At 45.6% G+C, this 23,897-nt stretch overlaps 1 protein-coding gene across 1 annotated transcript in view; it reads left to right on the top strand.

Moving 5' to 3' along the window:
* Positions 1–23,897, top strand: part of LOC143933278 (nicotinamide N-methyltransferase-like) — a 147,659-nt gene that overhangs the window by 7,124 nt on the left and 116,638 nt on the right. The window contains exon 2 of the mRNA XM_077456163.1: positions 18,337–18,544. Coding sequence (XP_077312289.1) covers positions 18,337–18,544 — 208 coding nt within the window. The remainder of the gene's footprint in view (positions 1–18,336; positions 18,545–23,897) is intronic.

The following is a 23,897-nucleotide window of genomic DNA, read 5'->3' as shown; positions in this document are numbered from 1 at the left end:
TTCTGCCCCTGTTTAACAGGGGCATTTAAGTACAATTTTTGATGCAATGCTTTGCAGCAGGGCTAATTCCTGCAATAAAACTAGAGTATATGGAAGAGGTTGCAGTGTGGTGGCACCAGCAGCAGTGCCTAAGGCCAAATTTTTCTGCCCCTGTTTAACAGGGACATGTAATTACAATTCTTGATATAATATTTCACAGGAGGGCCCCTTCCTGTGCCCACCCAGAGTAACGGTGAGGACTTATAGTGTTGTGGCACCAGCACCACAACCACCAAAGGTCAATTTTTCTACCACTGTTCAACAATGGCATGTAATTACAATTCTTGATATAATCGTTCACAGCAGGGCGCTCCAGCGCCCACCAAGAGTCACTTTGAGGGCTTACAATGTTGTGGCAAAACCAACACCTTGTTCCGCCATTTCTGCAGAGCATATAGGGCAGGCCCCTACTTTCAAACATCCAATTTACAAACATCTCCTACTTGCAAACGGAAGGAGACAACAGCAAGTGAGATGAAAAAAGATGGACGGCAAAACAAATTATACAGGGGTGATAACCCTTCCCTATGTTTTCCAAAAAGCTTAAAAATAGTTTTTTTGACTGGAGCTACACTTTAAAAATGTACCAGTTGAAAATTACAAACAGATTCAACTTAACACAACAAACCTACACAGTCCCTGTCTTGTTTGCACCGCCTGTATACTGCTGTTCTGAGTATATAGGGCCTGGGGGCCACACGCATTTCCTTTTTTTAATATGTGTACAGGGTTCCCCTTAATATGCGTACAAGACCCAAATAGGCTGGTAATGGGCAGGGAGGGCTACCCATGCCATTTTTCTCAATGATTTTCAACCATATTGCAGGAACCAGATATAACATTAAAACCGCAAGCAGTTTTAAATGGTGTTATTTCCGTTTAATGTCATTTTGTGCAGGGACTGTTCTAAACACGGGAAACACGTGGCACTTCACAGGCATACTACAGACACCCCCCAGGCACCATATTTAAAGGAATATTTCACTTTTTTTTCACTTTAATCGTCATTAAAATCAGTGCTCCCGCCAAAACGGCCATTTTTAAAAACATTTTAGGCATTGACCCATGTCCCCTGGGGCAGGTGCCAGGTCCCCAAACCCTTTTTAGGACAGTATCTTGCATATTATCCGTTAAAATTAGCACTTTTCATTTCGAACGTTCGAGTCCCATAGACTTCAATGGGGTTCTAAAGTTCGTTCGAATTTGGGGTCCGTTCGAAAGTTCTGGTGCGAACCGAGCCGGGGGGTGTTCGGCTCATCCCTAGCCAAGATACATCTGACCACAGACACGTGGTCTAGCAAACAGGGGCAGGGAAGGTATATCACTTTTACTGCCCACTGGGTGAACCTTCTGACGGCCATCAAGCCTGTAACCTGTGTGGCAACTGTGTAGATTTGGTTTTACCGCCACGGATTGCATGCAGGCCTGGCTCTTCTTCTCCTCCTCCTACTCCATCCTCCTCTCCTCCTAGGCTGACTCCTCCTTTTTCCGCTGCTAGCGTCTCTTCCGCTGCGCCGTCCAAGCTCCCCAGAACTTATTCAACATGCCAGGTGAGAGGTTGCCATGCTGTGCTGCATCTGTTGTGCCTGGAAGCCAACAGCCACACTGGCCCTGCACTCCTTTCAGCTTTGCGTTCACAGGCAGATCAGTGGCTAACACCGTTCAATTTGACAGTTGGTAAAGTGGTGTGTGACAACGGTGCCAATCTGCTTAGCGCATTGAAACAGGGCAAAATTACGCACGTGCCATGCATGACACACGTCTTAAACTTGGTCATGCAGTGATTTGTTGTCAAATACCCTGGGGTCCAGGACATCTTGCGGCAGGCAAGGAAAATCTCGGCCCATTTCAGAAGATCTTACATGGCCATGGCTCACCTTGCTGTCATTCAGCAGCGACACAATCTGCCGGTCAGACGTCTGATTTGTGATTGCCCGACGCGATGGAACTCAACCTTATATATGCTTGATAGGCTGCTCCAGCAGAAACGTGCAGTTAACGTCTACCTGTACGAACTCTGCGGCAGAACAGATTCTGGGGAGCTTGGTTTTTTTCACCGTGCCAGTGACTGCTCATGCGCAACACATGCAGACCTCTGCAGCCATTTGATGAGATCACCAAACTGGTCAGTCGCAGCCATGGCGCCATCAGTGACATGGTACCTTATGCCTTCTTTATGGAGCGTGCATTGCGTCGTGTCATTGATCAAGCCGTGGAGGAGCAGGAACATGAGGAAGTCGCAATGCTGGATGAATTCCTAGGGGGGGCTACTCTATCTGAGACAAGTCAACAACAGGAGTCTGAAGAGGAGTCAGAGGAGGATGGTGCCGAGGCGGATGAGGAGGAGCAAGAAGAGCATGCTTTAAACCTTTCTGGGATCCCTGTTGTTGTGCGTGGATGGGGAGAGGAGAACGAGGAGGACGACATTATCCTGGATGAGCAGGAGCCAGGCCACCACACCGCTTCCAGTTTAGTGAAAATGGGGGCCTTCATGCTCCAGTGTCTTAAGAGGGACCCCCGTATAAAAAGCATAAGGGTCAAGGACCAGTACTGGGTGGCAACGTACTTAGACCCCCGGTACAAACACAAAATGGCGGAAATGTTTCCACCGTCACAGAGGGCTGTCAGAATGGAAGCACTTCCAGGCCTTGCTTCGAGAAATGCTGCATTCTGCTTTTGCTTGTGCTGGCAGAGGAGGAATTCTCACTCCCAGAGAAAGAGTTGCGCAAGAAGAGAGCGGTTTGAAGATGTGTTGGTGACTTCTGATATGAGGTCATTCTTTCAGCCGACCCATCGACAGGTCTCATCCGCATCCAGCATCAGGGAATGCCTAGACCAACAGGTGTCTGACTACATCGGGTTAACGGCCGATGTGGACTCTCTGAGGAGTGATGAACCCCTGGACTACTGGGTGGGCAGGCTTGACCTCTGGCCAGAGCTTGCCCAATTTGCAATGGAACTGTTGGCTTGCCCCTCGTCCAGTGTCCTGTCCGAAAGGACGTTCAGCTCAGCAGGGGGGATCGTGATCGATAAGCGCACTTGCCTAGCTCACGACAGTGTTGACTACCTCACATTTCTAAAAATGAATGAGGCATGGATCTTGGAGGAATTCAACACATGTGACTAGTAGACCATGTATATCTCTATAAACCATTTATTTAATCGAGCACACAGACTTTTTTCTACCTTTGGCTCACTTCCTTGTACAAAAAAAGCACACCATACTACATGCCCGTACCCTCCTGTTTGAAGAGGTTGAGTGGTGTCATATTTTTGGTGCCCAGCAGAGAGTTGCTGGTATCAGTGCTCTCTATCTCGGTGCTGGTGTCAGTGCTCTCTCTCTATCTCGGTGCTGGTGTGGTGTCAGTGCTCTCGATCTCGGTGCTGGTGTGGTCTCAGTGCTCTCGATCTCGGTGCTGGTATGGTCTCAGTGCTCTCTATCTCGGTGCTGGTGTGGTCTCAGTGCTCTCTATCTCGGTGCTGGTGTCAGTGCTCTTTATCACGGTGCTGGTGTGGTGTCAGTGCTCTCTACCACGGTGCTGGTGTGGTGTCAGTGCTCTCTATCTCGGTGCTGGTGTGGTGTCAGTGCTCTCTATCACGGTGCTGGTGTCAGTGTTCTCTATCTCGGCGCTGGTGTCAGTGCTCTCTATCTCGGTGCTGGTGTCAGTGCTCTCTATCTCGGTGCTGGTGTCAGTGCTCTCTATCACAGTGCTGGTGCCAGTACTCTCTCTCTATCTCGGTGCTGGTGTCAGTGCTCTCTATCTCTGTGCTGGTGTCAGTCCTCTCTATCATGGTGCTGGTGTCAGTGCTCTCTCTGTATCTCGGTGCTGGTGCCAGTGCTCTCTCTCGGTGCTGGTGTCAGTGCTCTCTATAACGGTGCTGGTGTCAGTTCTCAGTCTCTATCACAGTGCTGGTGTCAGTGCTCAGTCTCTATCACAGTGCTGGTGTCAGTGCTCTCTATCATGGTACTGGTGTCAGTGCTCTCTATCACGGTGCTGATGTGGTGTCAGTGCTCTCTATCACAGTGCTGGGGTCAGTGCTCTCTATCACAGTGCTGGTATCAGTGCTCTCTATCACAGTGCTGGTGTCAGTGCTCTCTCTCTATCTCGGTGCTGGTGTCAGTGCTCTCTATCACAGTGCTAGTGTCAGTGCTCTCTATCACAGTGCTGGTGTCAGTGCTCTCTATCACAGTGCTGGTGTCAGTGCTCTCTCTCTATCACAGTGCTGGTGTCAGTGCTCTCTCTCTATCACAGTGCTGGTGTCAGTGCTCTCTATCACAGTGCTGGTGTCAGTGCTCTCTCTCTATCTCGGTGCTGGTGCTGGTGTCAGTGCTCTCTATCACAGTGCTGGTGTCAGTGCTCTCTATCACAGTGCTGGTGTCAGTGCTCTCTATCTCAGTGCTGGTGTCAGAGCTCTCTATCACGGTGCTGGTGTCAGTGCTCTCTATCACGGTGCTGGTGTCAGTGCTCTCTCTGTATCTCATTGCTGGTGCTGGTGTCAGTTCTCTCTATCTCAGTGCTGGTGTCAGTGCTCTCTATCACGGTGCTGGTGTCAGTGCTCTCTATCACGGTGCTGGTGTCAGTGCTCTCTCTGTATCTCGGTGCTGGTGTTGGTGTCAGTGCTCTCTATCTCGGTGCTGGTGTCAGTGCTCTCTATCACGGTGCTGGTGATCATCTCCTGCACCCTCTTCATAGCCTACCCTGACCTTTCCTCTCCTCCATTGCCTTCTTGCGCTCCTGAGTCCTGAATTGTCAAAATTTCACAGATAAAAAAAGAATGCTTGTCATTGTCGATCCCAGATTCACTTCATACTTTTGTTATGTCAGTGGCCATGTGGTGGGACTATGTGTGCACAGCTAGTAAGTATTTTGTGGCTGAAAATATGGCTTGTAGGTTTTCATGGTTCGCCTGCCATTTAAGTCAATGGGGCCCACCGCAAACTTTGCGGTTCGCAAACTTTTGGCCATGTTCGCGGTTCACGAAATGTCCCGTCGGAAGTTCGTCCATCTCTATTAACCGAGTCTGCCTAAAACCATTCATTTCAACAAAGCCAATCTGGGAATTGCCATGGAAGGGAAATCTGTGATGACTATGAATGAGTATAATATACCAATCAATTTTTTCCATGGTGTCCGTTTTTGAGCTTTGGTTAACCACACTTGCACATCACCAATTACTGGTTAATAGCTATATGTCCCTTTGTACAATAGCCTATCTGGGCTTTTTTTCATAGGTGTGCATGTGAATTTAGAATGGTGAGATGTGTGTAAGAATGTGTGCAGCTGCACATCTCCCCCTTTTTTAACCAGACAAAGTTGTCTTATTTTAACTGTTTGTGGACTGTGATTTTGAACTCTGTTTGCTGTGCATTATTATTATAGTGGTCTTTTTTGATATACATTAAATTTACTTTATAGAATCAAGCAACAGTTCTCTCACTGTTCTTCTTGGGTGGAACTGTTCCCCCTGTTTTGTGACTACTCGATCCGGTTACTGGACTCTGGCTATTCTTTGACTATGCTTACTCTATTTACCTTTAAATAAACAAGTGTGATTTAATTGTACTTCTGTCTTGGTCTGATTCATGGTTTCTGACAGTAGACGAAGGCCATGAATTCAGAACACACAGTCAATCCACTTGTTGGTAATATTTTTTCCAGATTGAATGAGCAAGATCACCGCATGGATCAGTTTGCCATGGCGTTACAAACGCTCCTGAGTCACACGGCTCACCTGGAATCCCCCACTGTGGCTGCTCCGATACAACCTGAGTCGCAGGCCTGCTGCTGCGCCAGTCTCTGTGCAGGCTCTTGGCGGGAGACCTTTACATATGTAAAACAAGGATACACTTACTCTTTCCCCCATCTATTGTGTATCACCACTGCGCTAAACAAAAAACTTTAAACTAAGCCGCCACTTTAAAAAAAACAATATATGTGCAATATTCCTTATCTAAACAGTAGGATAAGCAGCGCTAAATATAAATCCACACCAGTGAATTCAAAAGTATTAAAGATTATAGACCCAGTCCAGTGAACATGAATTACTAAATGTTACTACACTGTGCAAACCCTGCCCCGAGCATACAGAAAATTAATTAATAGTTTGTATCAAAATTAATTAACACAAATTATTATATAGTGCATGTCACCAGATGAATAGTGATAATTTATACGATCTGTTGAAAAAAATAATATCCTGTGACTAAATATTATTCAACACTAAAAATAAATAAACAAATAACGAGAATCAAATGCATTGTTTCAAGTTCTATCAAGCAATGTCCACTTCCTAACAACATTGTTACAAACACCACTGTGAACGCTCCTGAGACTATAATGTATCCCAGTAAAATTATAGTCCATACGTTGAATCTTCAAATCATAATCCAAATAATGGAATGGTGAAACAAACGTTTAACCAGTGTCTCTTGAATAAACAGCAGATTACATCTACACTCCTCCACCACACCGCTCTAGATGTGACTCCTTTCCCCTTATGTGATTACACTCACCAGCTGTATATGCCTCACACTTTCGTGTTTGGCTGGATGTGCTTTTTCCTTTACAGGGTTTAAATGGGGTATCCAGGTTTCCACTCCAGAATGCAGGGCTAATGCCATGGCTGTTCTCATAGCCGCCACGAATGTTTCCATAGGTGTCACGGCTGTTCCCATAGATATTCTCATGCAACACAGAAAAGATTTGCTTCCATAGCGTGATACAGTATAAAACTTTTTAATCACACTTAAAAAACTCTCACATTGCACTCACATCAAAGGATGAATAAACACGCCAAATATGAAAAAATTCACAGCACTCTTGAGTAACCCATACTGAAGCATAGGTGGTCACGGCGGACCCAGGATATGCGGGAATGATGGATAGTCTCTCACCGCTCCTTAACTGTACCGCCAATTTACAGGGATCAATGTAAGATGTTCAGCATCCTATATGTATCTCTCTCATTCGCCTAGTAGCCAAAATCCGACATGTTTCGTCATAGAATTGACTTAATCATGGACCTGATTAAGTCAATTCTATGACGAAACATGTCGGATTTTGGCTACTAGGCGAATGAGAGAGATACATATAGGATGCTGAACATCTTACATTGATCCCTGTAAATTGGCGGTACAGTTAAGGAGCGGTGAGAGACTATCCATCATTCCCGCATATCCTGGGTCCGCCGTGACCACCTATGCTTCAGTATGGGTTACTCAAGAGTGCTGTGAATTTTTTCATATTTGGCGTGTTTATTCATCCTTTGATGTGAGTGCAATGTGAGAGTTTTTTAAGTGTGATTAAAAAGTTTTATACTGTATCACGCTATGGAAGCAAATCTTTTCTGTGTTGCATGAGAATATCTATGGGAACAGCCGTGACACCTATGGAAACATTCGTGGCGGCTATGAGAACAGCCATGGCATTAGCCCTGCATTCTGGAGTGGAAACCTGGATACCCCATTTAAACCCTGTAAAGGAAAAAGCACATCCAGCCAAACACGAAAGTGTGAGGCATATACAGCTGGTGAGTGTAATCACATAAGGGGAAAGGAGTCACATCTAGAGCGGTGTGGTGGAGGAGTGTAGATGTAATCTGCTGTTTATTCAAGAGACACTGGTTAAACGTTTGTTTCACCATTCCATTATTTGGATTATGATTTGAAGATTCAACGTATGGACTATAATTTTACTGGGATACATTATAGTCTCAGGAGCGTTCACAGTGGTGTTTGTAACAATGTTGTTAGGAAGTGGACATTGCTTGATAGAACTTGAAACAATGCATTTGATTCTCGTTATTTGTTTATTTATTTTTAGTGTTGAATAATATTTAGTCACAGGATATTATTTTTTTCAACAGATCGTATAAATTATCACTATTCATCTGGTGACATGCACTATATAATAATTTGTGTTAATTAATTTTGATACAAACTATTAATTAATTTTCTGTATGCTCGGGGCAGGGTTTGCACAGTGTAGTAACATTTGGGGAGACCTTTACAGCCTGCCCATGTGACTCATGAGACGGTTCCATTGTCCATGGCCGTAGGGGCTCTTCACCATGAGATAATCCAATTCCAAGTTATTTCCTCACCCAGGTTTCCGCTGGTTATTGGTTATCCTTGGTTACAGAGGCACAACCCCTCTTTTGATGGGCTCTGTGCTGAGGTTCTCTCCTGGTCACCACAATACAGTGAGACATGCTTCCTGAAGGTATCCAAGGTCCTATGCATCTCTTCAGTCTCCTCCATGCCAGAGGAGTACCGCGATTTTAGCAATGTCTTTGACAAAGGTCAAGCTGGTAGTTTGCCTCCACACCAGTCTTATGATTGCGCAATTGGCCTTCAACCTGGTGCCATACCTCCTTGTGGCCACGTTTACCCTATGTCAGTCTTGGAGCATAAGGCCATGGAGGAGTATGTTGCAGACGCACTTTCTCGAGGTTTCACCCGCAAATCCTCGTATTCTGCTGGTGCTGGCTTCTTCTTTGTGAAGAAGAAGAGCGGTGAACTGAGACCTTGTATAGATTATAGGGGTTTCAATTGTGTCACAATTAAGAATGCCTAACCGATTCTGTTGATTACAGAGTTATTTGACCGCCTCAAAGGAGCAACGGTATTCACAAAGCTTGACTTGAGAGGGGCATACAATCTCATGTGCATTAAAGAGGACGACGAGTGGAAAACTGTGTTTAATACCAGAACAGGCCATTATGAGTACCTGGTAATGCCTTTTGGCCATTGTAACACCCCGGCAGTTTTCCAGGAGTTTATTAACAAAGTCCTCCGAGATTTGTTGCAGTTATGTATGGTGGTTTATCTTGATGATATCCTCATATTTTCCAAGTCCCTGGAGAGCTACCACACAGATGTCTGTCATGTGCTTCAGAAACTAAGAGAGAACAATCTCTATTGTAAACTGGAGAAGCGCGAGTTCCATCATGAACAGGTTACATTCCTGTCATTTCCACTGCTGGTTTTTTGATGGACCCAGAGAAACTGTTGGCAGTCCTACAGTGGCCTCAACCCATGTGTTTATGTCCTCTGCAGCATTTCCTGGGCTTTGCCAACTAATATCGGAAGTTTATTCGTGACTTCTCGTCTCGTCTCTGATACGACCAGAAAGGATGGTAACCCACAGAGTTGGTCACCGGAGTCCATTAAGGCCTTTGAGACTCTCAAGGCTGCCTTTGTTTCTGCTCCTGTGTTGGCACATCCTGATCCTACGTTGCCTTGCCTAAGTTGATGCTTCTGAGACTGGAGTTGGCGCCCTTCTGTCTCAACTTTCTAACTTTGAGAGCACTATGCATCTGTGTGGCTACTTTTCCAAGAAATTGTCACCTGCTGAGTGCAATTATGAGATTGGTGACAGAGAGCTGTTGGCGATCATTTTAGCCCTGAAAGAATGGAGACATCTCCTTGAAGGTACCACTTTGCTGGTTCTTATTCTTACTGACCATAAGAATCTCACATTCTTGTCTGAGGCTAAGCACCTCTCTCCCAGAAGGGCGCGATGGGCTCTTTTCTTGTCTAGTTTTAATTACATTGTCTCATTCTTACCCGGTACTAAAAATGTAAGGGCTGATGCCTTGTCACGACAATTTTCCTCCACTTTCAAGTCGGAGTCAGTTTCCGGTTCCTGTGATTCCTCCTGATTGTATCTTGGCTACGGTTCGCACCAGTCTTACTTCTCCTTTGGGTGACAAAATTCTTGCTGCTCAGGTCCATGCTCCTCCTGAGAAACCTTGTGACCGCTGCTTTTTCCCAGAGAGTCTCCGTACTGCTGTGCTCCAGACTTACCATTCTCCCAAGGCAGCTGGCCATCCTGGGAAGAATACACTAATTTGGGCCTTTTTCCAATAATTCTGGTGGCCTAGTCTACGGGCTGATGTCACTGCCTTCATAACTGTCTGTGCCGTGTATGCTCAGAGTAAGACTCCACGACACCTTCCAGTGGGCCTCCTACAACCCATACCCAATGGAGAGAGGCCCTGGACCCACCTGTCAATGGATTTCATTGTGGAGTTGCCCAACTCCCAAGGCAACACTGTTATCCTTATGGTGGTTGACCGCTTCTCAAAGATGTGTCATTGTATCCCACTTAAGAAGTTGCCTACTTCTAAGGAACTGGCTTCCGTTTTTGCTCGGGAGATCTTTCGCTACCCAAGGTGATTGTCTCTGACAGGGGCAGTCAGTTTGTCTCCCAGTTCTGGTGAGCATTTTTTGCACAGTTGGGAATCCAGCTTGCTTTCTCTTCTACGTATCACCCCCAGTCTAATAGGGCCACAGAGCGAGCCAATCAGTCCTTGGAGCAATTCCTACATTGCTATATTTCTGACCACCAAAACAACTGGTCAGACCTATTACCATGGGCAGAGTTTGCTCACAACAGTGCCTTGAATTCTGCCTCCCGATTGTCTCCATTTATGGTGAATTATGGTTTCCAACCTTCCATGTTGCCTGACTCGTTTGTTCTGCAGAGTATTGCTGTGTTAGAGGAGCATCTCTGTGGTCTTCGTTCCACTTGGGTACAAGTCCAGGAGGCTTTGCGTCATACTAATGATAGGTACAGACTCCATGCTTTTACCGCAGATGCCTGCCTGCGCCTTCCTACCAGGTTGGGGAGGCCTGTCCTCCTCCGCAAGTTCCATGGACGTTTTCCCCTCAAGCCGGTGGACCTCCAAGGGAGAGGAGTCATTGAGGAGGGGGTACTGTCAGGGCTGGCTTAGCTCTTCCTTCTCTTGGCTGCCAGCTCTCATCTCTCTCCACAGTTACCAGCTGTTCCTGATCCTGCTCGTCTTACCTGCCTACTTAAAGCTGTCCAGCTCACTTCATCTCTGCCTTTGCCTTGGTCACATCACAAGAAACCATCTCCTGCTACCTGTTTAAAGACTGGCTCGCTGACATCCCTTCTGGCTCCTTATCCTGCTTGTTGTTCCTCCACTTGGATCCCTGACTTCTGGCCTGGCTGACTACTCAATCTGGTTACTAGACTCTGGCTATGCTTTGACTACGCTTACTCTATTTACCTTTTATTTTTATTAAAATAAACAAGTGTGATTTCATTGTACTTCTGTCTCGGTCTGATTCATGGTTTATGACACGCATTACTAGAGTGGAGGAAGGGTGTCCCCGAAAACTTTCAAGGTGCCAATGTAAAATTGTCAGAAAGGACTGTCCTAGTCAGAAGCAGATAGAACCCCTTGACAAGAAAGTAGGGACCGCTGCTAAATCACAGTCAGAGCAACAGTTGGCTGACCTGAAACCGCAATACAGTGACATACAGGAGAGGTTTCAGGAGACCTCCAGCATGATAGCCAAGCACATTAATGGATTACGTGTCGCATGCGGAGGTCAGAAAGACAGCCAGACAACGCCCAAACCTGGGTCAGTAATGAAGAAGCATACTCATGGCCACCTGCAGGAAGTGATTATCTGGAAAGATTTCAGCATTGATGGCCAAATAGGAGAGAGAGCGCAGAAAGATAAACAGATAAACACCAACCTCCTGCATCAAATTGATTTGGGGCTACAAAAAGGATATTTGGAGTCCGAAATCAGAGAGGCTGTAATCCATGCCATTAGCCCAGGTTTATATGTCAGGGGCATGTTGGAGAGGAAAAGGGGATTGACTCTGATTGACTGAAGATCCCTCAACTCCAGATGAGGTACTCATTGAGAAAGTTAATGAAGTAGACAAGATGGAGATCGGTAGCTCAGCAGAACGTGTGGTATCAGTCACCGCTGGTCCCAGGATTCAAAAACGCTGCTGTGTCGACCCGGAACCGGAAATAAGGTGCCAGGTGGTCCTCCTCTCTCCCCCTGTGTTCCAATGACCAGAAATGACACACCATCTGGAAGTCCTGCCCCTTTCCCGGAGGACGTGGCCGAAGGCTCTCATGGCCACCAGAATGATGGCGGCCGCCCACTCCAACGATGCAACGTGGGCTGCACGTGGAAAAAACAAACCCTGTAGCCGCCAGATCTGCAAAAAGAAAAATAGGGGAGAGGACAACCGGTGTCCTGGCTCTCTCCTAGCACTGAAGGGGGAGAGAGAGCCGATGGCACCGTCCCCCACTGGGAGGCAGATGGGAGGACCAGCCCCAGAGAAAAATACAGATGAGAACCTTCCCTCTCCCAGGACCAGCCTCAGAGATCATGGCTCCCACCAGAGGTGTTCCTCCGAGTTGGAGGAAACACAAAAAACTGGGGAGGCTGCGTGGAGGCTTTTCTTAAAAAGCTCTGATGGAGGTGGTGTTTCCTTTTGGGTGGTGGAGCCATGATCTCTCGCGTGGCTGTCCTGAAAGTCGTTTTGGAAATCTGGCTTCTGGACAAGAAAGAGAGACTGGTCCAGCCAGGTGAAGTAGTCTGCCTGAGAGCCTCCATCAAGTTAAGCTGGAAAAAAAACGGGCCCTTTCATTGTCCTTGAGACTTCAAGCCAGGAAGAACATAAAGGATTAGAACTTATCCCTGAAGTATTGCCAACCAAGGCATTGAAGAGGAACCATGGCAAGATTTCAGTCAGTCAGTGTCCGCAACGCAGCAGCTGTGCCAGTGAGGATGCCAGCAAGCACAATGTTAGGACAGGTCAGCCCAGAAACCCCAGTCTCGTTGTGTGGCTCAATGGGAGAACAAGCCGGAGAGACTCCCCAGGAAAAATTCTCCCTGAAGAAAACACCTCTTACCCCTGCCTGGATGGAGAGAGCCAAGGCCAAACTCCTGAGATGGAAGTCAGCTTTCTCTAAAAGTGAGTTTGATGTGGAGCTGGCAAAGAGTGCGACCCACCGAATTCAGCTGGAAGAAGACGAGGCCTTTTGGGAGAGAGTCAGACGAATCCCACTGGGGGATCTTGAAGACTTGAGGGAAGCTGGCTGAACTCAAGAGGGTGGGCTTTATTAGAGAGTCCCAGAGTCCTTACGCCTTTCCAATAATGGTGGAAGAAGAATGAATCCCTATGGCTGTGCATTGATTACAGGACCTTGAACCGGAGGACCATTCCTGACCAGTACACCACACCTCGGATAGAGGATGCCTTACAGAGCCTGTTGGGGGCGAAGTGGTTCAGTGTGCTGGACCTAGAAAGTGGGTACTATCAGATCCCCATGTGTCCTGAAGATAGGGAAAAAAACGCTTTTATCACCCCTGTGGGTTTCTTAGAGTTCAGTCGGATGCCGCAAGGTCTGTCTGGAGCCTTAGCAACCTTCCAGAGATTGATGGAGAAGAAAGTAGGCAACATGAACCTGATTGAAGTGCTGGTATACCTGGATGATGTCATAGTATGATGATGTCATAGTATTTGGGAGAACGTTGGAGGAGCACGAAGAACGCCTGGAGAAAGTCCTGAAGAGGCTTAATGATGAAGACCTGAAGCTCTCCATGGAAAAATGCCAATTCTATTAACCCTCAGTGAACTATCTAGAACACATTGTGTCAGAGGAGGGAGTGGCAACAGATCCCAAGAAATTGGAGGCTGTCACTTCTTAGGCCAGGCCCACAAATGTGACTGAACTCAGATCATTCCTAGGTTTCTGCTCGTACTACAGGAGGTTCGTGGAAGGGTTTGCCAAAATAGCCCACCCACTCACTGAGCTCCTGAAGAACCAGGAAGAAGCTGGTGTAGACCCAGATCAGTCTGGACCAGTGGACTCCACAATGTGAGGAAGCCTTCAGGCAATTGAAGTGGAGCCTTACCACTGCTCCGGTTTTGGCCTATGCAGATCCTGCCAAACCCTACGAGTTGCATGTGGATGCCAGCCGAGACGGGCTAGGAGGAGTGCTCTACCAAGAATGTGATGGATATCTGCGGCCCATTGCCTAAGTGAGCAGAAGTCTAATTCCTGCTGAAAGAAACTATCCCACTCACAAACTTGAATTTCTGGCTCTGAAGTGGGCAATGGTGGACAAGTTGAAGGATTATCTTTACGGGCAGAGTTTGTCGTAAAGACGGACAACAACCCCCTCCCATACTTGCTCACCACCTCAAACCTGGATGCCACCAGCCACAGGTGGCTGGCTGCTCTGTGTTTACCTTCAGCCTGAAGTACAGACCAGGAGTTGGTAACTGAGATGCGGACGCCTTGTCAAGAAGGCCCCATTGGACTCACCTTACCCCTGAAGGAGTAAGAGCTCTCTGTGAAGGGACAGGCCATCAAGGAAAAGGTGGGGCCCAAACTGAAGAAGTGGTAGTGCCCAGGTGTTATTGTAACATCTCCCAGATTATGCAAGAGGGTCTTCCCAAGCTATCTAAAAAGGATCTCAGGAGAGACCAGGAGGAAGATTCACTCTGTGGGCTAGTACTGAAGGCGTTGGAGAACAAACCGCCTGATCTGCTGCAGAAGAGCCCCCGGAAAGAAGCCTGGCTACTACAGAAAGAGTGGGATCGGTTGCAGTTACAACAGGGGGTGGTCTACCGAAGGGGCCCCTCTGAAGATCCCAAAGAGAAGTGGCAACTGCTCCTGCCGGAAAAACACAGAGAGAGGGTGCTGATCGCTCTGCACGGCCACCATGGTCATTTGGGAGATGAGAGGACTCTTCAACTCATAAGGGACAGGTTCTACTGGCCTTACATGAGGACTGAAGTGGAGATCTATTGTCATTCCTGCCTCAGGTGCATACAACGGAAGACCTTGCCCCAAAGGGCTGCCTCAATGAGTCACTTAGAGAGCACTGGGCCAATGGATCTGGTCTGCATAGACTTTCTATGTTTGGAACCAGACCTGAGTGGGCAAGGGGACATCTTAGTAGTTACAGATCACTTGACCTGCTATCCCCAGGCGTTCCCTACTAGAGACCAGCAAGCAGCCACAGTAGCAAAGACTCTTGTAGAAAAGTTATTTGTCCATTATGGTCTACCTCGACCGATACATTAGGACCAAGGAAGAGACTTTGAGAGCACACTGATAAAAATACTGTTGCATCTACTAGGCATATAGAAGTCCAGGACTACTCCCTACCACCCACAAGGGGACCCTCAACCAGAAAGGTTCAACAGAACTCTCCTGAACATATTGGAGACTTTGACTGCAGAGCAGAAACCCTGTTGGAGTAGGCACATCACTGCATTGGTTCATGCCTACAACAGTACCAAGAATGACGCCACTGCATATTCACCGTATAGGCTGTTCGGGCGTGAAGCCAGGCTACCAGTAGATCTAGCCTTTGGGACCTCTCTGGACCACACATCAGAGACCTCTCATCGAGGGTACGTGGACAGACTGCAGAGGAACTTGAAGATAGCTTATGAGCAGGCTCAAGCTACCTTGAACCCCAGAGAAAATAGGAATAAGAGGAACTTTCATTTAAAAGTAAGAGTTTGGGATCTCCAACCAGGTGACTGTGTCCTACTAAGGAATATGGGCATCCCAGGCAAACATAAGTTGGCTGACCGCTGGAGACCACAGCCATATATTGTGTGCAGGAAGCTCCCAGGACTTCCAGTGTACGAAATCAAGCCAGAAGGAAACATTGGGCCAGTGAAAACCTGGCATCAAAATCATCTCTTACCCCTCACAGAAGAAGTTAGGGTAAATCCAGAAGAGGATCTCCCCTCCACATCCACTGCTGGGTGCAGACCAGCAACTAGGTCTCAGCCTGCCCCCTCTGGAGATGAGGATGAGGAAATGGAGATGAGTTGGCTGTGGCCACCTGAGACATCAGAGACTAAAGTTGATGTTTCCCCAAAGACAGGAGAAGATAATAAGGGGACTCTTAAGGCAGAAGCCCCAGAATTTGTGCCAATAACACAACAAGCGGAAGAACAGAATACTCCTGTCTACCCCCCATTACCAGCATCTGAAATAAGGAATGAGGATACTTGTTCAAGAATGGTGGATACACCAAAAAGGCAAAGAGCAAAGAGAGACATTCACCCATCAAAGAGACTGACTTATGATACACTGGGTGAATGCTCTGAAGCAACTTAAATTGCCAGCAAAAAAAACTCTGAAATGCCCGGTCCCTCTACTTCTGATTCAGTAAAGAACAACCCCAACTCACCCCTTGACACATCTGTATCAGACACTATAGTGTCAGCCAGTAGTGCACAGGACAGCTCCCAACCACATGAGAATTGGTGGAAAGCTCCTCTGTCTGTATTGTGTAACCATATAGAGACAAGAATACAGGATAGAGTTAAGATTTGGAACATCTTTGGGGACCAAAGAGACAAAGTAGGGGGAGTGTGTAGCGCTGGCATCCTTGCCTACTAAATTATGTTAGCATTCATAATGAAAGTCTATGGACATTACTATGGCTTAGTGTTTGGCGCCATCTAGCGGCCAAACACGGATAGTGGACTTAAATGATTTTTTCTTTATCAAAGCATTGAACTTGGTACAGGAAGTGACTGTTATTTACACTGGAGAGTTTACCTTTTTACCCAGGATGCCGGGTGACCTACCCATGGACACTCTCTCTGACAGTGCATTCTGGGTAGGACATAAAAGGAGCCCGAGCGGCCATCTTAGGTCTCTTGGGAACCCGTGGCCTGCCTGTGAGAACTTGTTAGGAGGCCTCCCGAAGGAAGTGGCCTATTGCCCTTGCGGAGCGCAACCCTGCTTGGTTGTGTGAGTGACCTGAAGTGCCAGAGACACAGTGATTGGATTGGGAAGATCCAGAGACACTCATTTGAGCATTGGAAGACCAGGTCCACCTATCAGAAAGGAACGAAGTGACGGAGCCGGCTGACATAGAAGCAAGCAGCAAACACCGGACCAAAGTTACCATACCGAGCTTTTGATCCAGTTGGTGAGCGGGTTGCGGTCCACAGTTTACTAAACTTTGCACCTAGTCAGACTTATATACAGGCCTCGCTGGGATCCATAGTCCCATGGAGGAGGAGTATAGCAACTGACACTAGGCAGGCATAAGGCCTAATTAAGGCCTCGCATCTCAAGTATTGTATTATAATTATGGAAGCAACACTAAGATCATCCTTAACTCAACTTTAATTACTTTAACCCTTGGATTACAAATTATAAGGAATTATCATTGCTAGCGAAGATAAGAAGACCAAAAAGACGGAGTACTTTAAGTGAGATCTCACACATAGCTATAAAAGTAGGAGGAGCTCCCTTGTAATTATATTGTTTATAATTGTTATATCAAAAGTCATTGTTCTGTCATTCTATGTTGGGATGACAGCGCAATTATTGTAACCACCTGTTTGCCAATACTTATAGTAAAATATACTTTGGTTAAGTACACCGTTGTGTGGAGTATTAGTTTCCCCCAGCAGGTGGAACCAGTGGATCCTGAAGTGTCAATACAGGTATATTATGTTATATTATATTATACTGTATTGTATTGCACCACAGCTGTGTCAAGGGGACTGAGTCAAGTTAGTGGGGTTTATTATCAGAGTGCAGCCCCAAATAAAACCAGCAGCTCCTTCGGGGGTCATTGCTACACATGTTAATGCTGTATACAGCATTAAGCCACGTCAAGTGTTTTTAAGCTGTAGTAATTGGATTTGGGAGTAAAAAATAGAGAGCAGAGAAACACTGCTAAATGCTAACACAGCATGTAAGGGGGAATCCTGCAAACTCTGATGTAAAGAGGAGCTATGTGTGCATTAACACCATTAACGCCAATGCAAAACACTTCTAAAGGTGCATTTTTCCTGGCTTTGAAGCTTGTTTTTTTAATGCCCTGTGTGCACGAGGCCTTAAAGTCACAGCGACATTAAAGTAGTTCCTGTACTACTTTGGTCAGATTTTCATGCAACATGAGTGCCATAGACTTCAATGTGAACACTCAAAAGTCACGTGAAAGTTGCACCTGAATCATATACATGTGTGTGCGACTTTGTAGAGCACACACAGTCACATGGTCTAAGCCAAAGTTGCAACAAAGTTGCACTTGTCCAACGTGGCATAAAAGTTGAATCAAGTCACACTGTAAAGTCGCAGTAGAAATCACACAATTTTGAAGTTGCACAAGTGTTAATGGAGCCTAAATGAACAGATGTAAAGTGACTGTTTCTCTGCAAATGGCCCTTTGATGCCTTTATACTCTCATTACCCCCCCCCCCCCCCCTCTCTCTCTCTCTCTCTCTCTCAGCTCATTGCTCATCTGGTGCTTTCATATATGGAGGATAATGTGACATATAAGGCTGGGCCTAGCAGGACATCCCCATGCCATATTATACGTTCATTGAGAATAAATTTGTAAAACAATTTTCATCTAGCACTGTCGTTAAATGCCAAATGTTATGAAAGTGTGAAATCTCTTTTTTGGCAGTAAAATTAGTTTCGGGTAAGATAACATCTGAATCTCTAATATTCCTCCAGGTCAAACTGTGGGTACACTTTTGATTGACATCAGCCTTGGATCAATCATTCACAATCTTTTTTCTGCCTCTAAGTTTTTCAAAAAAACAGTCATATTAAGATTCCAAGAGAAATGTATTATGGAACTGAACAGATGGCTACATGACCGTACCGGAGCATATGATTGGTCGCATACATCATCAGCCGCAGCTCAGTTAGAAGGAATAAGGTGACTTGTCCCCTTCCTGATTTTTTTCTATTGTTATTCAGTATATTTCATTTATTAAGTTATTTAAAATACAAACTTTTTTTCATGTTTTTAGTCAGGTAACTTTGAAATATTGTATTTCAAAAGTTCAGATCTCTGCTTTCATCCAGCAGATGACAATCTCAGCTCTTTATAAATGTTTTTATTCCCGCTTTCCTTATCTGCTGTGCTGATAAAATCTATTCACATTGTTTAAATTATTCTAAACCTTATACTAACTACCCTGTAAAGGAATGATGTCTATGCTTACCTATTCTGAGGGCCCTCCAGTCCGATCTGACTACGGATGCCCCATAGTAAGGCTATGGGTGAAGAGCAATCACCGCTCAAGGTCGGTCTCCAGCTGTACCACCTCCACTGCACACTACCAGGTGCTGGCCCTGTCCATTACATGCTTCACAGTGGAAGAAAAGAAAAGGTCTGGTTGGCCGCACATCTGATAAAATCACCTTAAAGTGGTTATATACTCGATTTTTAAACTTTTACCTACAGGAAAGCCTATAATAAGGCTTATCTGTAGGTAAAAAAATATCTCCTAAACCTGTACGGTTTAGGAGATATCCCCCTCGGTATGCGCCGCTGACTGCAGCGGCGCATGCGCACAAGGGGATTCTCGGCCTGAAAATCCGGCAGTGGCCGGCGGCTGGAATGAAATCTCCCGCGCGCATGCGCGGGAGTGACGATATCACGGCTCTCACAGCGCCACTCACAGCGCCAGAGCCGCGATACCCGGAAGAAACGCAGAGGGAGCATGTCAGCTCCCTCGGCGTGGATCGGGCCAGATCTCGGGGCCTCGTTCTAACGTAAGTATTTCATAATGAGCTAGTATGCAGTGCATACTAGCTCATTATGCCTTTTGCTTTGCAGGTTTAAAAAAATAAATAAATAAATGTGCGGGTTTACTACCGCTTTAACCACTTGCCGACCGGCTCCTGTACATATACCTCGGCAGTTTAAAGATGGATATCTCGGCAACAGCAGCAGCTGCTGCCACAACCGGGGTATCAACATTTTAAGCTGGGTGGGTATGGAGACGAGCGAGGGGAAGATGGCCCCCACCCATCATACTATAGCAGGGTGGAAGTGACATCAAAACGTCACTTCCGCCCATATGTCTTAAAGTGCAATTTTTCTGTTATTTTTTTCAAATGACAATTATTAATTTGTTTTTGCGTTTATGTCCAAGTATGAGATCTGAGGACTTTTTGACCTCAGATCTCATATTTAAGAGGACCTGTCATGCTATTACACGGGATGTTTACATTCCTTGTAATAGGAATAAAAGTGACCCAATTAAAAAAAAAAAAAAACTGTGAAAAAATATATAAAATCAAGTAAAATAAATAAGAATTTTTTTTTTTAAAGTGCCCCGTCCCGACAAGCTCATGCGCAGAAGCAAGCGCATACGTGAGTAGCGCCCACATATGAGAGCGGTGATTAAACCACACATGTGAGGTATCGCCGCAATCGTTAGAGTGAGAGCAATAATTCTAGCCCTAGACCTCCTCTGTAACTCAAAACATGCAACCTGCAGAATTTTTTAAACATCGCCTATGGAGATTTTTAAGGGTAAAAGTTTGACGCCATTCCACGAATGGGCGCAATTTTGAAGTGTGACAAGTTGGGTATCAATTTACTCGGTGTAACATTATCTTTCACAATATAAAAAACATTTGGCTAACTTTACTGTTGTCTTATTTTCAAAAAAAGTGGGCTTGTAAGACCGATGTGCAAATACGATGTGACAAAAAATATTGCAATGACCGCCATTTTATTCTCTAGGGTGTTAGAAAAAAAAGTATAATATTTGGGGATTCTACGTAATTTTCTAGCAAAAAAAACAGACCAGAGCACCTTCAGAATAGGTACGTATAGACATGTTTCCTTTACAGGGCCAGGGCGGTCTTTAATGTTGATTGGACCCTGGGCGAATGTTTTCTTGGGCTCCCCCCCCCCCCCCCATGGAATTTCGCTCTCCGCCTGCTCTGAGACATATAATAAATAGCAGCTAGACTTAAAATCAGTTTACTGTATAAGATAAAGCAGCAATTGTGATTAGTTGCCAGAGGTTACAGTGTATCATTACCACTTACTGACTGGTTGCTAGAGGTTACAGTACAAGATTTCTACTTGTTCATTGGTTGCTAGAGATTACTGTAATACTGCTCACTGATTAGAGGTTATAGCACATTATCTCCTCACTGCAGGGGGCATGATATACATATGAATGCCTCCCCTATTTACAGATTTATGCCGCCGGATGCAGCTATTTATGTATGAATGCTGCTATTTACATATGAATGACAGTTATTTATATGTAAACACAGGGTCTGCAGGTGAGTAATTTGTACACAACAATAAGGCAGAACTGGGCAGCATTAGTAGCAGCACTTTACACTGAGATATCAGGACACAGCATGGGACTAATACTTCAAGGGACAAGGGAATATAAACTGGGATAGTTGACAAGTATGAGACAGCTGCTTTAGTTGGGCCCCACAACAATGACAGGGCCCAGGGCAGCTGCCCCCTTTTGCCCTGCCTTAAAGATGGCCCAGTACAGGGCAGATAATATAGGGCTTAGAATGGAGGTGGGAGCATGTTCAAGTTTAGAGAGTTTTTGATTGGACTTCTACTTCAATAGCTCAATCTATAACTTATATATAGAACTTAGATCAGTCACTTCTTGGAGTTGAGAAGTCACTAATCCAAAGATTTTAACTGTGTTGAATTCAATAGGGGTACATTTTCTTGGTGGTCACTTTTGGCCCTTTGTGTATTAAAAAATCCCAGCAGACTTGTGTTTCATAAGCAGCTGGTATTAGCCCATTAACATGTAGAAGAAAAAAAGTACAGAGATCATGTACTCACTGTAATTGCTCATTACCCACTTGCTTACTGGGCACTTAAACCCCCTTCCTGCTCAGGCCAATTTTCAGCTTTCAGTGCTGTTGCACTTTGAATGACAATTGTGCGGTCATGCAACACTGTACCCATATGACATTTTTAGCATTTTTTCACACAAATAGAGCTTTCTTTGGGTGGTATTTAATCACCACTGGGGTTTTCTTAGTTTGTTATAAGATTTAAGAGAATTAAACAGGGTGGTTGTACAGAAGTCGATCAGTAGATCAACTTCTGTACAACTACAGTGCCCATACCAGTGGCAAACTTTCAGGGTCGCAGCAGTTGCACTTGCGACTGGGCCCTGCCGTTCTGCCGCTGTGGGGGCCCCCCCCCAAGACCTGGCATCTGCCCCTGCAACTCTGGCTTTCAGTTTGGGATGCAGTGAGGGGAGTGGGAGGTGGCGATTGGGAGCTCTATGGTGTCTGCGGGGCTAGTAGTTCTCCACCCGAGTGTATACAGTGGAGAAGGGAGGGGCCTCTGACCCAGGCAGTTATCAGTTTCACTCTTCAGTGTACAAATGAGTTGCTCTGCATGTACACTCTTGCTGATAGCTGCCCAGTTAAGAGACCCCTCACCTCTCCACTGTATACAATCGGGAGGAGAACTACAAGCCCCAGGGAGATCACGTGGTCACCCCCTCCCACCTCCTCCTGTGCTGGGGGTTGGAGGTACACAGACAGCGGAGACCAGCCAGGTACACAGGGAACCTCTGGAAGGGGGTGGCTATCTGGGGACCCTAATGTAAGGGGGGCTCTCTGGGGACCCTGATGTAAACGGGGGCTCTCTGGAGACCCTGATGTAAGGTGGGACCTCTGGGGACCCTGATGTAAGGGGAGGCTCTCTGGGGACCCTGATGTAAGAGGAGCCTCTCTGGGGACCCTGATGTAAAGGGAGGCTCTCCGGGGACCCTGATGTAAAGGGAGGCTCTCCAGAGATCCTGATGTAAGGGGTGGGCTCTACGAGGACCCTGATGTAAGGGGAGGCTCTCTGGGGACCCTGATGTAATGAGGGGGGCTCTGGGGACCCTGATGTAAGTGGGAGATCTCTGGAGACCCTGATGTAAGGGGGATCCGCACTATATGTAATGCTGTGTAATATATATATATATATATATATATATATATATATATATATATATATATATATATATATATATATATAAAATTTAAATCCATGTATGGCCAGCTTTAGATAGTAGATACTGAATAGGGATAAGCCAAACACCCCCCGTTTCGGTTCGCTTCAGAACTGAGTACAGGCAAAAAATTTGTGCATATAAAATCTATGGAACACAAACATGAAAAATCAAAAGTGCTAATTTTAAATGTTCATATGCAAATTATTGCCATAAAAAGTGTTTGGGGCCCGGGTCCTGCCCCAGGGGACATGCAAAAAAAGTTTTAAAAACTGACTTTTTTTCAGGAGCAGTGATTTTAATAATGCATAAAGTGAAACAATAAAAATTAAATATTCCTTTAAATATTGTGCCTGGGGTGTCCTTAGTATGCCTGTAAAGTAGCGCATCTTTCCTGTGTTTAGAACAGTACCACAGCAAAATTACATTTCTAAAATTAAAACAAAAAAGTGTGGCGCTTAGGTGGCAACAAACCACATGAACCAGTAAGGCACTAATTCAAGCAAAGAAAATTACATACACTTCAAAAAAAAAGAAATTATGTGTAAATTCCGTTGTATATTAAGAGATCTTACTCCCAGGTGGAAGAGTGCATGAACCTCATGCACACAAAAGATTAAGGTAAATAAAATTAATTTAACATATACAGTCCATCAAGTGAACGTCTAACAGTCCTTGAAATGTGTAATATCAATCACAATTCCAAACTTGAGGTGACGTGAAAAAAGGTGAAATTCAACTTCTGATGTGTAGAATAATACCACCACCACCGTGATAAAGAAGGGGAGAGGAGGCTTACCAAATGACGTGGACTCAGAGGAAGGCTTACGCCTCTCGAGTCATATGGGCCTGTAGGTAAGCAAACCAGATAATCGTAGATCTAGTATGTAATCTCCCGCAAGTCTTCAGGTCATGAAATCATCCGTAGCGATCCTCCTATAGTGCTCATCCCACGAAAATAGGGGGCTCAGGTATCAAAGACCATGGAAGTAGAAAACTAGCATAGCGTGATACCGTTTTAACATCCAATTTATTAAAAAATAATAATAAAATTACACTCACATTTGGTTCAATCGTAATAACATAGTCAGAAAGTAGCGATGTCTGTAAGGGGGTCCACCCGACGCGTTTCAACTAAACAGCCGTCCTCTGGGGAAAATTACATTTCTAAACAAAATTTTTTTATTTAAAACTTCTCGCAATTGTAATGTATTGTCGGATCAGGGCATGTGTCCCCCCCAGTCCATTACCAGGCCCTTTGGGTCTGGTATG

The sequence above is a fragment of the Lithobates pipiens genome, unplaced genomic scaffold (assembly GCF_037356315.1).
Source record: "Lithobates pipiens isolate NorthernLeopardFrog02 unplaced genomic scaffold, aLitPip1_a1.2 Scaffold_27, whole genome shotgun sequence".
Taxonomy (NCBI): domain Eukaryota; kingdom Metazoa; phylum Chordata; class Amphibia; order Anura; family Ranidae; genus Lithobates; species Lithobates pipiens.
Note: the sequence above shows the minus strand (reverse complement) of the source record. Positions and strands in the feature narration are given on the sequence as shown.